The following is a 13,128-nucleotide window of genomic DNA, read 5'->3' on the forward strand; positions in this document are numbered from 1 at the left end:
CACTCTTTAGACGAAAAGTCGGATCAATGAAAGTTTAAAACACCTGACGTGAAGTATCCTCATTGATTTCACACTGAATGAAAGAATGAAGCCAAACACCTACTTCTCCTGCTGGATCACATACTCCAGGCGAGGGACCATCTGGTCTGGGGACAGCGGGCCGAAGCGAAACCTGGTGCAGCGAGACTGCAGGGCTGGGATGATCTTGGAGAGGTAGTTACAGATGAGACAGAACCGGGTGTTTTCTGTGTACTTCTCGATCACTGAGACAGAGACAGAGACAGAGAGGGGAGATAACAGAGAAAAACACAGGTAAGAAAGCAGTGACACTGAGAATGCTTCAAAGATACAACATGAAAACAAAATATGCAACTGCTATGAAGGCTAGGTGTCAATATTTTTACATAGAATGCAAAGACATCTGATCAGATATTGGGATCATTAAAAATGTCAACTCAAGCTCAATAAAGTTTGGAATGTGTCCGAAAAATCCAGGAAAATCTGAAAGAAACATTCATATTAAATAAAATCATTTAGAAAACCATTTCTTTGATGAGTTCTAAAAGTTACACTTCCATTTTTGGAGTAATTATGTATTTTTCTCTGAATCTGTAAACAGATCTCCACTTGTTTAAAGCATGAGCAATTTTTTTCTACCTGTGATTTCACATAAAAATGCAAAGCTGCACTGAGCATCTAAACCTACACTCTGAGATCAAACAAACATATGATAAAAGAAATATCCCACAAAGGCAAAATGTTATTTAAAGCTAATAAGTCTGATAATAAGTCTAATAAGTCCTTCCAAGTCAAATTCAACATGCAATCCTCCCATATGTACTGTTTTTAAAAACCAATATCAGGGTAAACGAGCAGATTCCCTGTAATTCACCAGCAGCCAGGGTGTGTGTCTGCTCAGTGAGGCGTGATGCTCACACTGGGCGAGGCCCGGCCGAACAGATGGCTTACCTCGCCGCAATGCATTCTGGGCGTCCTGGGTCATGGCATCGGCCTCGTCCAGTATCACCAACTTGAAGCCCTTCCTGGAGGACAAGAGGAACGGGCACAGAGGTAGAAGTTTACATACGTCCCTTTGTGGGTGTGTTAGAGAGGAAAGTTATCCCTGAAAAGAAGGTGATGTGATGTCTTCAGACTTACTTGAAGATTGTTCTGGTGCTGGCAAAACTCAGTACTGGACCCCGAACAACATCAATACCTCTATCGTCTGATGCATTTAGCTGGAAAACAAAGTTGATCACATATTGAAATACATCGACTCATTTGAAAATACAAGGTCCAAAAAGAATCTCTCACATCTAAATAACTCAAAATATGAGAAGTCCCAGCGTACCTCCAACACCATGGAGTTGAACTCTTTGTCCTTGTACAGCTGTCTGGCACAGGCCAGGATGGTGGAGGTCTTTCCTGTTCCAGGGGGGCCGTAGAACAAGAGATGGGGGAGCTTGTCCTCGCTGATGAACCTCTGGACTGAAAACAAGAAAAACAAAACACATACATGATAACATTGATTTAGACTATGAGAGATATATTTTTTTTAAAGCTGTGGCATTTCTTCCTTTAATTATGAATGTAATTTATAATAGAGATGTTACAAAGACCAAGGAGTCTGCAACACTGACAGACAGCTCAGAAAGAGAACATAGGTTTAATGAGACACTTATAATGTGCATCTGTTAAATCTGCTGTGATCAGATCTGGAGTCATTGCAGTGAAAACTAAAACTTTAATTTGTTCTTTAATTTCTTACATCTCTTTACTCCCTAAATGTTTTATCTATATTGATGATTTTAACTCTGTATTGCTTGTACCCCTGTTTTGGTGCTTTATTCCTTTTGTCTGCTTGTAGCCCCTTTTTATTGTTTCTTCCTTTTGTATTTTTTAACTGTCTTACTTTATTGGTCCCTCTGGTGTCAGTACATATCATCAGGTTATCGTGTTGCTTGTGACGTCAGGTCAAATTGTTGTTTGGGTCTTTTGTGTTTGTTTTTTTGATGTCTGACTTTAATTTTTGTTTAATCTCTCTCTGTTGTTGAGTTCTCTTTGTGTTTGTTTTTATGTGCCCTGGTGCTTGTCAAGCACTTTGTAAACCATGGTTTCTAAAAGGTGCCATATAAACAAAGGTATTATTATTATTATTATTATTATCATATAATGTCCATGCGTGACTTCAATGCAGTCTGATGAAGCTATCAGCAACCCCCAAATTAATTGGTGTAAATTGAGTGGTGAAAAAACACATCATTTTCAGATTAATATTAGATTCAGTCAGGACATGTTGCACAAATATTGTCATTTCATTGTCAAGCTGCACAAAGTTTCTCTTTATATTGCAACATTTGCATCCTGCTCTACCTCACTTACTGTGTTATTTATTTATCTATTCACTCCATTATCCATACTTAGTTTAGTTTTAGTTTAACTCACATAGTCAGCTCTTTTTGAGTCTGTCCTCATGTTGTTGATGTTTCGTCTTGTTTTTGTATTCTGTCTTTGTTGTTCCGTGTATTGTTTGTCTGTCGTTTTATTTGCATTTGCACTGCTTTGCACCTGCCATGTGAGAAATGCAATCACATTCAGCTGTACACAAGCTATCCAGATGAATGACAATATAGTTTGACTTGACTTGACTTTTTCTCATATTGTGCAGAACTAAGTGCAAACCACATCCTCAAGATGAAGAGATATACAACACTAACTTTCTATTGGTCAATCCAAACATGTAAACATTTTGAGCTTTAGATTCATCATCCATTATTAGAAACAAGTATTACAGAAGAACCTTTACATGCTGAGGCTTTATGAATGTAGATGAGGCATTTATTTCCAATAGATACAGATACTTACTGGTGCTCAGAATATCTTTGTGTGAGATTAGATCATCAAGTTTCTGTGGTCTGTATTTTTCAACCCTGGAAGACAAAACACACACAGATCATACACCAATACCAGTCTTTAAATGTAAATACAATCTTTTATTTACTGTGTGAGTTATGCATGCAGCATTGGAGGTAAAACTGTTAAGATTTAGACTGTTTTCTTTACACAGACATCGATATTGTTCTTTACAACTTAATATAAACTCTACTGTCATGTCACTTCAGACGCTGCTGCATATGCATCAAGCAGGTCTATCCGAGTTGCAAAAGACAACACTAGATGCTTAAATTGATTTTCTATGTGAGGATGATGTGCCCTGCAGCTTCCACACGAGCTAGCAGAGATGACAGATGTCTACATGGTGATGCTAGCTGCTAGCTACAGTCAACAGTGGGCATGTTAGCTAGCTAGCACTGACAGTTTAAGCTCTCTGAGCCAAACAGCAACTTTCAAACTCACCATGGTAGATTTCTAGCCGCTTTACTTGTTGCAGCCATTTGTCCCTTTAACTTTGAATCTAGCTCCAAGTTGCGTTTAACACTTTTATAGTTTTCTGCTCTTCCACTCTGCGTTCTCAGCCTGTGGTCCCGTTTGCCGCGCTCCACAACAAAACGTACGCCTACGTCATAGCGTACAACCAATCGGATCGCTTTTGACGGGACATGTGGGCGGGGTCTCGGTGACATGAGAGGCCACTGTAAAAAGTGTGCGCCATGACAAGATGAGATAAGATATTCCTATTGATCCCCCGGGGGGGAGGAATTCAGTTGTTACAGCAACCCAGACATAAGTACAATCAAGAAAGAAGTTTCAATAAGTAAAGATAAAAATAAAATAAAATAAAATAAGTAAAAATAAAAATAGATAAATAAAGCTAGAATACAATTTAGATATATACAATGTTACAAATGGAATTTAAATAAATAGAAGTAATTACAGGCAGTATTAAAAAAAATTCAGTAGTGACAGGTTGACATGGTGTGATTATGGTTGGTAATGACAAATTAAGCAATAAATAAAAATGATATGGGTATGTAAATAAACTTAAAGGATGAAAAATAAGACATTAAACACATTTTGTGACAAGCTATCTTGTATACTTGGAAATAGTTATACAATCCGGAAACAAATGTATTTTGTATAATTCTTTAAAAAATATCCAAATGATAAACACAGGAGTCAGATAAATGTGCTGTTTTATCTCCCTCTGCCAAACAAATCACATCAGCTAGGCCAGGGGCGTCAAACTCATTTCAGTTCAGGGGCCACATGCAGCCCAAGTTGATCTGAAGTAGGCCGGACAAGTAAAATCATAACATAAAAACCTATAAATAACGACAACTCAAAATTTTTCCCTTTGTTTTTGTGCAAAAAAGTACATTCTGAAAATGTTCACATATAATGAACTATCTTTGAACAAAAAAAGCTGTTTGGATTTTTGCCAAACCTGCTGCGAACACACCAAACACCATATAAACAAAGGTATTATTATTATCATATAATGTCCATGCGTGATTTTTAATGCAGTCTGGTGAAGCTATCAGCAACCCCCAAATTAATTGGTGTAAATTGAGTAGTGAAAAAACACATCTTTTTCAGATTTATATTACATTCAGTCGGGACATGTTGCACAAATATTGTCATTTCATTGTCAAGCTGCACAAAGTTTCTCTTTTTCTCATATCCTGCAGCCCTGAGTGCAAACCACATCCTCAATATGAAGAGATATACAACACTAACTTTCTATTGGTCAATGGCTGTTTTGATTTTTTGCCAAACCTGCTGCAAACACACCAAACACACAGGTTACCCATTCACCTGATACAGAGTGAAATGTTTACAGCAAAAGAACAGAGATTTTAATAATGAAGAAGGTAAAGTTGAGTAATTTGGACCCCTCAGCTCCAGCATGAACAGTTTGCTTGCTGAACAGTGTTGTATGCAGGGGTGTAGTGCTAGTGTTAGTAGTTAGTGGATCATCTTATAGTGCTCTAAAAAGTCTTTATGAATCTCAATGGGATTATGCAAACAGCAAGTTATCTATTTTCTCACTTTGAGAAAAAAAGTCCCGGAGCAGCGTTCAGGTGTGCTCCGTCAGCACTATGATTTTATGTGACCCCCCAGAGGACAAATTTGAAATAGTAGTTACTTTTATTGGAAAAATTGCAGTCAATGTCTTCTCTGTAATTTTGTCACTTTGCAAAGTCTTTCAGCGGCCCGGTTGGAACCTCTGGCAGGCCAGTTGTGGCCCGTGGGCCACACGTTTGACACCTCTGAGCTAGGCAGTATAAGCAGACTGAAGTCTTTGCAGGTAAAACAGAGATCATATTACAGAAAATTCCCAACACTTTAAACCTCCAGCCTCATGACAGATGACATTACTGTGTACAGTCCAGACCCCCCTCTGCTAGGATCCCTGCACCCCCCCCTTTTCATAAAGAGCAAATAGTCACATTCAGCCATTAAGTCAAGCCTATAAAACGTTTTAATAACATATTATCAAAGATTGTTTCTTTTCAGCCCACATCCCCCAAAATATAGGTGCCAAAGCCTTGCGGCCCCCCCTGTACCTCAAAATGATCTAATGTGGCTTCATTTAGCTGGTCTGCAGAAAATTAGCCTACCTACTGCTACTGATTCTTTTGATAGTTAACTGTTCACTAAGCCTAAACTTAGGAGTCATCTGACAAAAAGAAAGGCAGAAAACTCATTACATGTTTTGTTTTAGAGGTTTTATTTCAAGTTTAGCTACTGTTGTTGATATTTTTTTAGTATAATGGGTAAAATTTACTATTTTTAGATAACTTAAAGAAGATTCTGGAAGACATCTCACTACCCCTGATTTGTGTATCCCGACCTCCCTGACCCACACTTTGGGAACCCCTGCTGTAGTCTATAAGATTATTTTATCATCTTCACATCGTTTGCTCCTGACTTTGTTTTTTATAGCATTTTTATGAAATAGTAAAAATGCATTTGCAGAGTCCTTTTTTCCATCTATTATAGATGTATTAGTCATAAGTGTCTTCACAAAAGTCACAACCTCATTTACCAAAGACTACACATATTACACAAAGTGTGATGTGAGCTGTTATGAAATGTTTAAGAGATGATTGAACTGGATTTGGTTTAACATTTACACTCAATATGTGACAATTTATGCAATAGTTTCCTTTCATATAAGTGTCTTGACACAATGAAGGAAAGACAGAAACGAAGGAAGAAATAAGGAAAGAAAGAAAGGAAGGAAGGATGAAAGAAAGAAAGACAGAAAGAAAGAAAGAAAGAAAGTAAGAAAGGAAAGACAGAAAGGAAGGAAGAAATAACGGAAGAAAGAAAGAAAGACAGAAAGTAAGGAAGGAAAGATAGACAAAAAGAAAGAAAAAAGAAAGACTGAAAGGAGGGAATAAATAAATGCTGGAAAGAAAGAAGGAAGGAAGGAAGGAAGGAAGAAAGAACGAAAGAAAGATAGGAAAAAAGACAGAAAGGAAGGAAGGAAGAAAGGGAGAAAAAAAGAAGCAGAAGGAAAGACAGAAAGGAAGGAAGAAAGAGAGAAAGAAAGGATAGAAAGACAGACAGAAAAAAAAAGAAAGACAGAAAGGATGAAATAAAGAAAGGATGGAAGGAATGAAGGAAGGAAGAAAGAAAGACAGAAAGGAAGGAAGGAAGAAAGAGAGAAAGAAATAAACAGAAATGAAGGAAGGACAAAAGAAGGAAGAAAGAGAGAAAGAACAAAACAGAAAGGAAGGAAAGACAGAAAGGAAGGAAGAAAGAGAGAAAGACAGAAACAAAGAAGACAGAAATGAGGAAGAAAGAAAGAAAGAGAGAAAGAAAGAAAGAAAGAAAGAAAGAAGAAGAAAGAAAGAAGAAAGAACGAAAAGTCTGGATTTACAGTAAAAACATGGAAAAAGAAACCTCATAGTAAATAGTGTATCCTATGTCAGGTGTGTGTGTAGCCTTTCTGTGTGTGGGAACAGGAATAAGCTGCATATTTTTCTGTGATTAAATATGAAAAACATACAGACATCATCATCAGTCCTCCATAAATGTAAAAAGTGGTAGTTTGTATCTTTTCTTAAACAGGCCTGGACGGACTGAAGCATCGAGCCCACTGCACTTCTCGCTAATCTCGCGAGATCGGCCCCTCACGGCGGTGCTTGGGCGATGCGATGCTGTTGCTGTTGCTGTGGGTTTGATTGACAGGAAACATGTCGGTGTGGTGGTGGGAGCGAACCGGGATGCAGCTGCTGCCAAGGGAGACAGGGAGTACCTGCATCCAATCCACACATCAGCACCTGTAAAAAGCAGCACGCGTCCCCTCCTGAAGCGTCTGCTTTTGACGCGCTGAGCAGCTTTTTATTTTCAAAACCACCCATTTGAAAGGAAGGGGCACCCAATGGATGCTGTGGCAAACCGCGTAGTCCCGCTCGGTTTCTCCACATTGTGTTTGATTTAGCCTCCAAGCAGAGACACCCTGATGAAACAGCAGGAACTACGAGGACTGTTGTTGCAATGGAGTCGACTCTCTCACGGCTCAAACAGCGTCTGTAAACCTACAGCAGCATCTCGTTTCATGGCGTTTTGCAGGTGGCTCTGCTCCGTGGGCTTCTCCACGTTTCCTTTCTGAATTCTACTTCTTGGTTTTTTTTTCTAATTTTATTTTTTTTTATTTTTATTTTTTTTATCAAAGTGCACCGGAGGATAATAACGACCACTGCTCGCCAAACTATGAACGAGGAGATGACAAAAAGCGAGGAGCAGCATCTTAGTTTGCAGAAAGCCTTGCAGCAGTGCGAGTTGGTGCAAAATATGATAGACATAAGCATTTCTAGTTTGGAGGGTTTACGGACCAAATGTGCCACATCCAACGACTTGACACAGAAAGAGATGCGAACGCTGGAGGTAAGCACCGATTGAGCGGAATCACTAAATATCTGCTGTGCATCTCCATCTGAATCAATACTTGGGCTGTCACCGTCTCTTATTTATTTCTAGGCCACTATGCATATTTTCCAGCGCCTTTTCCATGACAAACTGCTTTTTCTCACGTCTGTTTTTCCATTGCATTAATATGCATGGATCCCAGCTAAAGCCCACTGCTATCTGTTTTGTGCAGTGCAATAAATCAGGAATCCACGGGGCTGCAGTGGGCTGTTAGAGACTTGCGCATTCTGCAGGTGGCGGGGAAAGAAGGTGGCTCTTTTCCATCAGAATAATATCTGAGGCAGCCGAGGCCTATAGGCAGCCCGTGTTTACAATCCATTACCAATACGGCAGCCTGCGCATCTGTCCTCGCAGCGCACCCAGGCCCTGCTGTTATGCAAGGCGAGCAGATGACTGAAATTGTTACCAAATATCGTTATCCTTTTAATTAGCCCGTGGGGTATTCCGTAAATTGCGTTACGTAATGCCTCATAATATCCCTGTGTTGTGTTCGAGATACCAGACTGTCCGTTTTGAGACCACTTAAACCAGTCCAGTACCCCCCCCCCCTCAGACCAGTGAGAGGCTGTTACAGACATAAAGTGCGATAAGGTCACTGAAAACTCACTAAAGAGGAAGACAGACAGGGCACAGCATTAAAGGCCTGAGAGAATGTTTAGTGATGTCTCATGAGATTAAAACAAATATCATTAAGTGAGATAAAGGGGGCCATAAACTCACCACAGAGGGTCTCTGTGTACCATCAACACACATCAAGTCCCAGGAGAGAGGTTATTGAGATGTTACATAAAAATGCCATAAAGTAAAGTGCCACACATTAACCAAACCCCATAGGGCTACATATTATAGGTTCAACACACATGTAGTGATATATTTTGTGTCTGAGTTATGAAGTTAAGTTTAAGTAGCCTGATGATACATGTTCATTATGTTCCCTGAATGCATCACAAGGCAGTATGGGCCCTGGACTTTTTATCATTAGATTTTTTTAACTAAGACAAATTAACTTGGTCCAGTTCCCCATTTAAATCAAGTTTTAAATCGAGCTTTAAATAGCATGAACTTCATGACAGGACCTTTAAGACAGGGGTTCCCAAACTTTTCAGCCCACAACCCCCAAAATATAGATGCCAAAGACTCGTGACCCCCACTTTCTCTCATAGTGATTTAATGTGGCTTAATTTAGCTAGTCTGCAGAAAATTAACCAACCTATATGAACATGTGTCTGTGTTTCCTGTGCCGTTGTGAATGAACCTACTGCTACTGATGTTGATAAATCACTAAACCTAAACTTAGGAGTAATCTGGCAACAAGAAAGGCAGAAAACTCATTACACTTTCCATTTTCATGGTTTTATTACAAGTTTAACTACTATTTTTGTCCATATTTTTTACTATAATGGGTTAAATGTACTATTTTTAGATCATTAGAAAAAAATGGATATCCTGCAAGACATCTCACGACCCCCCATTTGTGTCTCGCGACCCCCCAGGTGGTCCCGACCCACATTTTGCAAACCCCTGCTTTAAGACACCTGAGATTGGATGATTTTTTTTTTTATGATTTAGACATCTAATGTGCAGATGGAAGGAGAATAGGATGGATGTGTCTTCATTTGTTGTAGAATTTTTCTCTTATTTTTTTTCCAAAGTAAAAGTAAATATATTAAATACTCATCAGAAATCTTAAAGCATAAAAACTCAGATATATCTGATCACTGCGCCATGGCTGAGGGACTTTTGGGAGTAAAAGGGGGTCAGAACAGGGACAAGAAGTCACAACTTTCTTTCTTTTTTTTGTCTTAATGTAGGGTGGTGACTTTTTTTAGGAGTAAAATATGAGGTTGTTTTATTTTATCCCATCCTCAATTAACATTTCATTTCAGTCTTCCTGGACAGCAATGCCAGAAGTTACAGAAATTGTTGCATCAAAAACATTGTTGCTGCACGTTAAAGATGTTATCCCCACAGTATTACTATTTTGCAGCGACAACAAGGAAGGGACTCTGTGTTGTTGAGTAACTCATTTGTTAGTATTGTTTGCATCTCTTGATCAGTCAGACTTGCAGGCCACGAGCATGAGTGCTGATGTGAGGAACATGTGGTGCCTGCAGAGGGCAGCAGTTCAAGTTAGAAGTGTGCCAGCACCACAGAAGAAGACAGCTGCAAGAGTGCAGACAAAACAGGTCCCCAAACATTCATAAGTTATTAACCAGCTTGTCTACGTTCCACTGAACTGACAGCAGGAAATATGAGACATGGGGGATAGTGGAGTCTTTGTTATACAGCATGATAGTGGCAGAGCCAGCTTCACCTTGTGTGGCCTGTGTTGTTCTACAGAGTGATGGTGTGCTCTGCTGCAGCACACCAGTGGCCCCCCTGCATGGCGCTTAACAGAGTGAGTTACAGTTGATGAAATGTATCAACTCTCTCAAGGTGTTAACCATGAAGTCCTTCTGAAGTTATATCTTGCTGAGTGAACTTTAAGTTATGTGCTGAAAAGTTACTTCTCTTGTTTGCTGCTTAACTACAAACCATGATTGATAACATGTAAGAATGTCTGGATGGCTCAGTTGCATCCAAAGTAGCAATGACAAACCTTCATCTAATGTTAATTTGTTTGAGTATTCTCTAAAGAAAAATATCCTCTTCCTTCATTTTTACTTTGAAATGTTGCAGAGGAAAATGTTAGCAGGCTCTTTTGGTCAGTAAGCTGTATATCGCTGTGTCTGAATCTGACACAGTGGTAATAGGGATTAAAAATAACCTATAGAAATAGTCAGTGGTGCCATTGATAGTCTGTTTTACCTTTGTAGGTCATATAGAGCATTGGCTCCAAACCTGGGGTCTGGCAGGAGGCTTTGTCTGAATTAGATATGCACATTTTAACAAAGCCATAAAAGCACAGTTGCAGGATAGATAAAACGTCTGTCTGCAGATAAAACAGCATAGAAATACATTTTTCTTCACTTCTTTTGTTGAAAAACATTAAGATTGATGATTATTTTTGAAGGCAGAGCATCAGTTTTGTCTGTGAGGGTTCTCAGGTGGGGGACTCACTCTCCTATGTGGAGACCTCAAGGACCAAAAGAAGGGAGGCACTGATTCAACATTCAAGATTCAAGATTTAAGATTCAAGAAAGCTTTATTGCCAAGTGAGCCCACACACACAGGGAATTTGACGTGGTGAATGGAACACTGATACTTTACAACAAGACATGAAGAACACAACAAGACAGTAAGGACAATAAATATATAAACCTAGACACAAATCTGAAAATTCTAAAAAAATAAATAAATACTATCTGTACAAAGAAAGGTAGAGACGTACTTTTAAAGACATGAAATAAGTTAAATTAGCCTAAGCCAGAGTGCATATTTAGAAGATGAATATAATAATAAAATGTCGAGGATGTAGAGGTGTAGAGACATTAGGGTTAAAGTTTTCTGTTTCATATACAGTTACAAACTCTTAATCTTAAGTTTAACACACTTTTTTCCTCAATGGTGATAACATAAAGTTGCATAATTGCTCATCCAGTTGACAAAGATGGACCTGACTATCATTTCAAATCATGACTAAGGCCTTTTCACAAATTTAGGTCCAAAGTCGACTTTCGAAAAGCTCAGTTTTGGTCTTCTTTAACTATACTATCTTCTCCTATACAGTCACCAGCTAGTAGCTTTATTGTCTCTGAAGTGTGTTTATTGGTGCCATTCTGCTTGTAATTATTGTGTTCTGCACCTGGAACTGGGTAAATGAGAATACAGTTTGTGGGCCTTTTTTGATGGCACATGGTAATTTGAAGAATATGAAAATGTTGTTCAGTCCATCAAATATCACATCTCCATCTCCCTTTGCAGCTCAGTGTTACCCCCCTTTGCATCCAAACTTGCATTACATCCCTCACAGTAAAAAAACATTAACTGTTAGGACCACACACCTCCATCTCCTCACATTAGGGGAATTGAAGACAAAATACCTTCTTGATGGACGCTAACATATTGGGCTGGTGCTCAGATAACAGGGCTGACATCATAATCCTTTCTTTTAACCAAAACACACATTTAACTTACAGATAAAATGTCAGGGATCCCTGATGTCGGTACAGTCCACAGCAGAACAGATTCTTGTGTTGATTTGAAGCAGGTGCTCATGGTTGTCCCAAATTGCTCCTGGTGACACAGTCAGCTTTGAGTGATTGATAGTCCCCCTACAGTAGCAGCCTCTGCTATCATCATATGAATGTAGTCTGTATGCATTTCTAGACTGAGCCATGTCCCATCTGTTAGGATGGAGGAGGCAGGCTTTACCTTTACTGCAGCCAGCCACCAGGGGGAGCTCTAAAGGTTTTAGCTTCACTCTGAGTAGCTGTCCATGATTTGATACAGTTTATACAGTTGTGATTACATATTTGTAGCACACGGGAAATGTAGTTTGAAATATTTCTGTAATGGGATGTGCGAAACCAATGTGAATTATTTTGTGCTGCATATTTAAACACATGCAAAAAGGAGATTGTTAATTTTTTTATCTATGCGGTTGATCTCCATCGTTCTCTCTTTATGACTGGGATGTTGTCCATATTGATGAATCTGATTTGTTGCAGACATAATAAAGCTTTGAAATGAAATAGTAAGAGTGAGCCATGTGACCGAGACTAAAACTGTAGCCGGTGTAGTTGTATATTTGTGCAGAAGGTTTTGCATTTCATACTGATTTGAGAGCTTTGGAAAAGAAAGAAACAATTCAAAAAAATATATAATAGAATATTCACAATGCTTGGGTAATACTGCTATTTGGCACATTTTTGTGAAGTGTGTGCACACCTGACAAAATAATAAAAACACCAGCCTGAATTTAGGTCAAAGTGAGATATATTGTAGTTGTGGGCCACCATTTTGCTTTTGTGGTCAAATTTAGGCTACAGTCAAACAAATCTCATATCTCAAGCCAGAGACGGCTTGTGTGGCTAGAACTTGGTCTGATTGCAATATTTTTTCAAGAATCATGTAGTGCTCAATAAAAAGAAATGCTCAACAGTTCATTCACAAGTGGATCAACACAATTTCATGTGAGTTCTGTCTAATCTTACATAAATCCTCTGAGTTGCAGAGCCTTTCATGATGTCGGGCATCTTGTTGCCTCAACGACAAATGAGTGGTCCACTAGGGGTTTTGATCAGGATCACAGTGACATCAGCCGTATAAGCCTCTCTCATTAACCCGATCTATAATGAGCGTTGTGTGTATGGGAGATTCCTCTACGACATCCCTGTTTTCCAT

The 13,128-nt window shown here is 39.0% G+C and overlaps 2 protein-coding genes across 3 annotated transcripts in view; one reads left to right on the top strand and one right to left on the bottom strand.

The window, feature by feature from the left end:
- Nucleotides 1-99: 99 nt before the first annotated feature.
- Nucleotides 100-3,535, bottom strand: rfc5 (replication factor C (activator 1) 5). Its single transcript, XM_034692401.1, has 6 exons — nt 3,358-3,535; nt 2,866-2,930; nt 1,352-1,488; nt 1,159-1,238; nt 970-1,043; nt 100-263 (listed from the first exon to the last, which is right to left on the bottom strand). Exons 1-6 carry the CDS (start codon nt 3,393-3,395, stop codon nt 100-102), a joined length of 558 nt encoding a protein of 185 aa, XP_034548292.1. The 5' UTR covers nt 3,396-3,535.
- A 3,549-nt stretch (nt 3,536-7,084) lies between these two features.
- The window catches only part of ksr2 (kinase suppressor of ras 2), a 148,132-nt gene continuing 142,088 nt past the window's right edge, over nt 7,085-13,128 (top strand). The window contains exons 1-2 of one of the 2 annotated variants that reach the window (XM_034692915.1): nt 7,114-7,485; nt 7,589-7,800. In XM_034692915.1, coding sequence (XP_034548806.1) covers nt 7,627-7,800 — 174 coding nt within the window. In that variant the 5' untranslated portion in view covers nt 7,114-7,485; nt 7,589-7,626. Of the gene's footprint in view, nt 7,801-13,128 lie in introns of both variants that reach the window. The other variant, XM_034692914.1, reaches the window with a different exon arrangement.

This window comes from Notolabrus celidotus, chromosome 9, assembly GCF_009762535.1.
Source record: "Notolabrus celidotus isolate fNotCel1 chromosome 9, fNotCel1.pri, whole genome shotgun sequence".
NCBI lineage: Eukaryota > Metazoa > Chordata > Actinopteri > Labriformes > Labridae > Notolabrus > Notolabrus celidotus.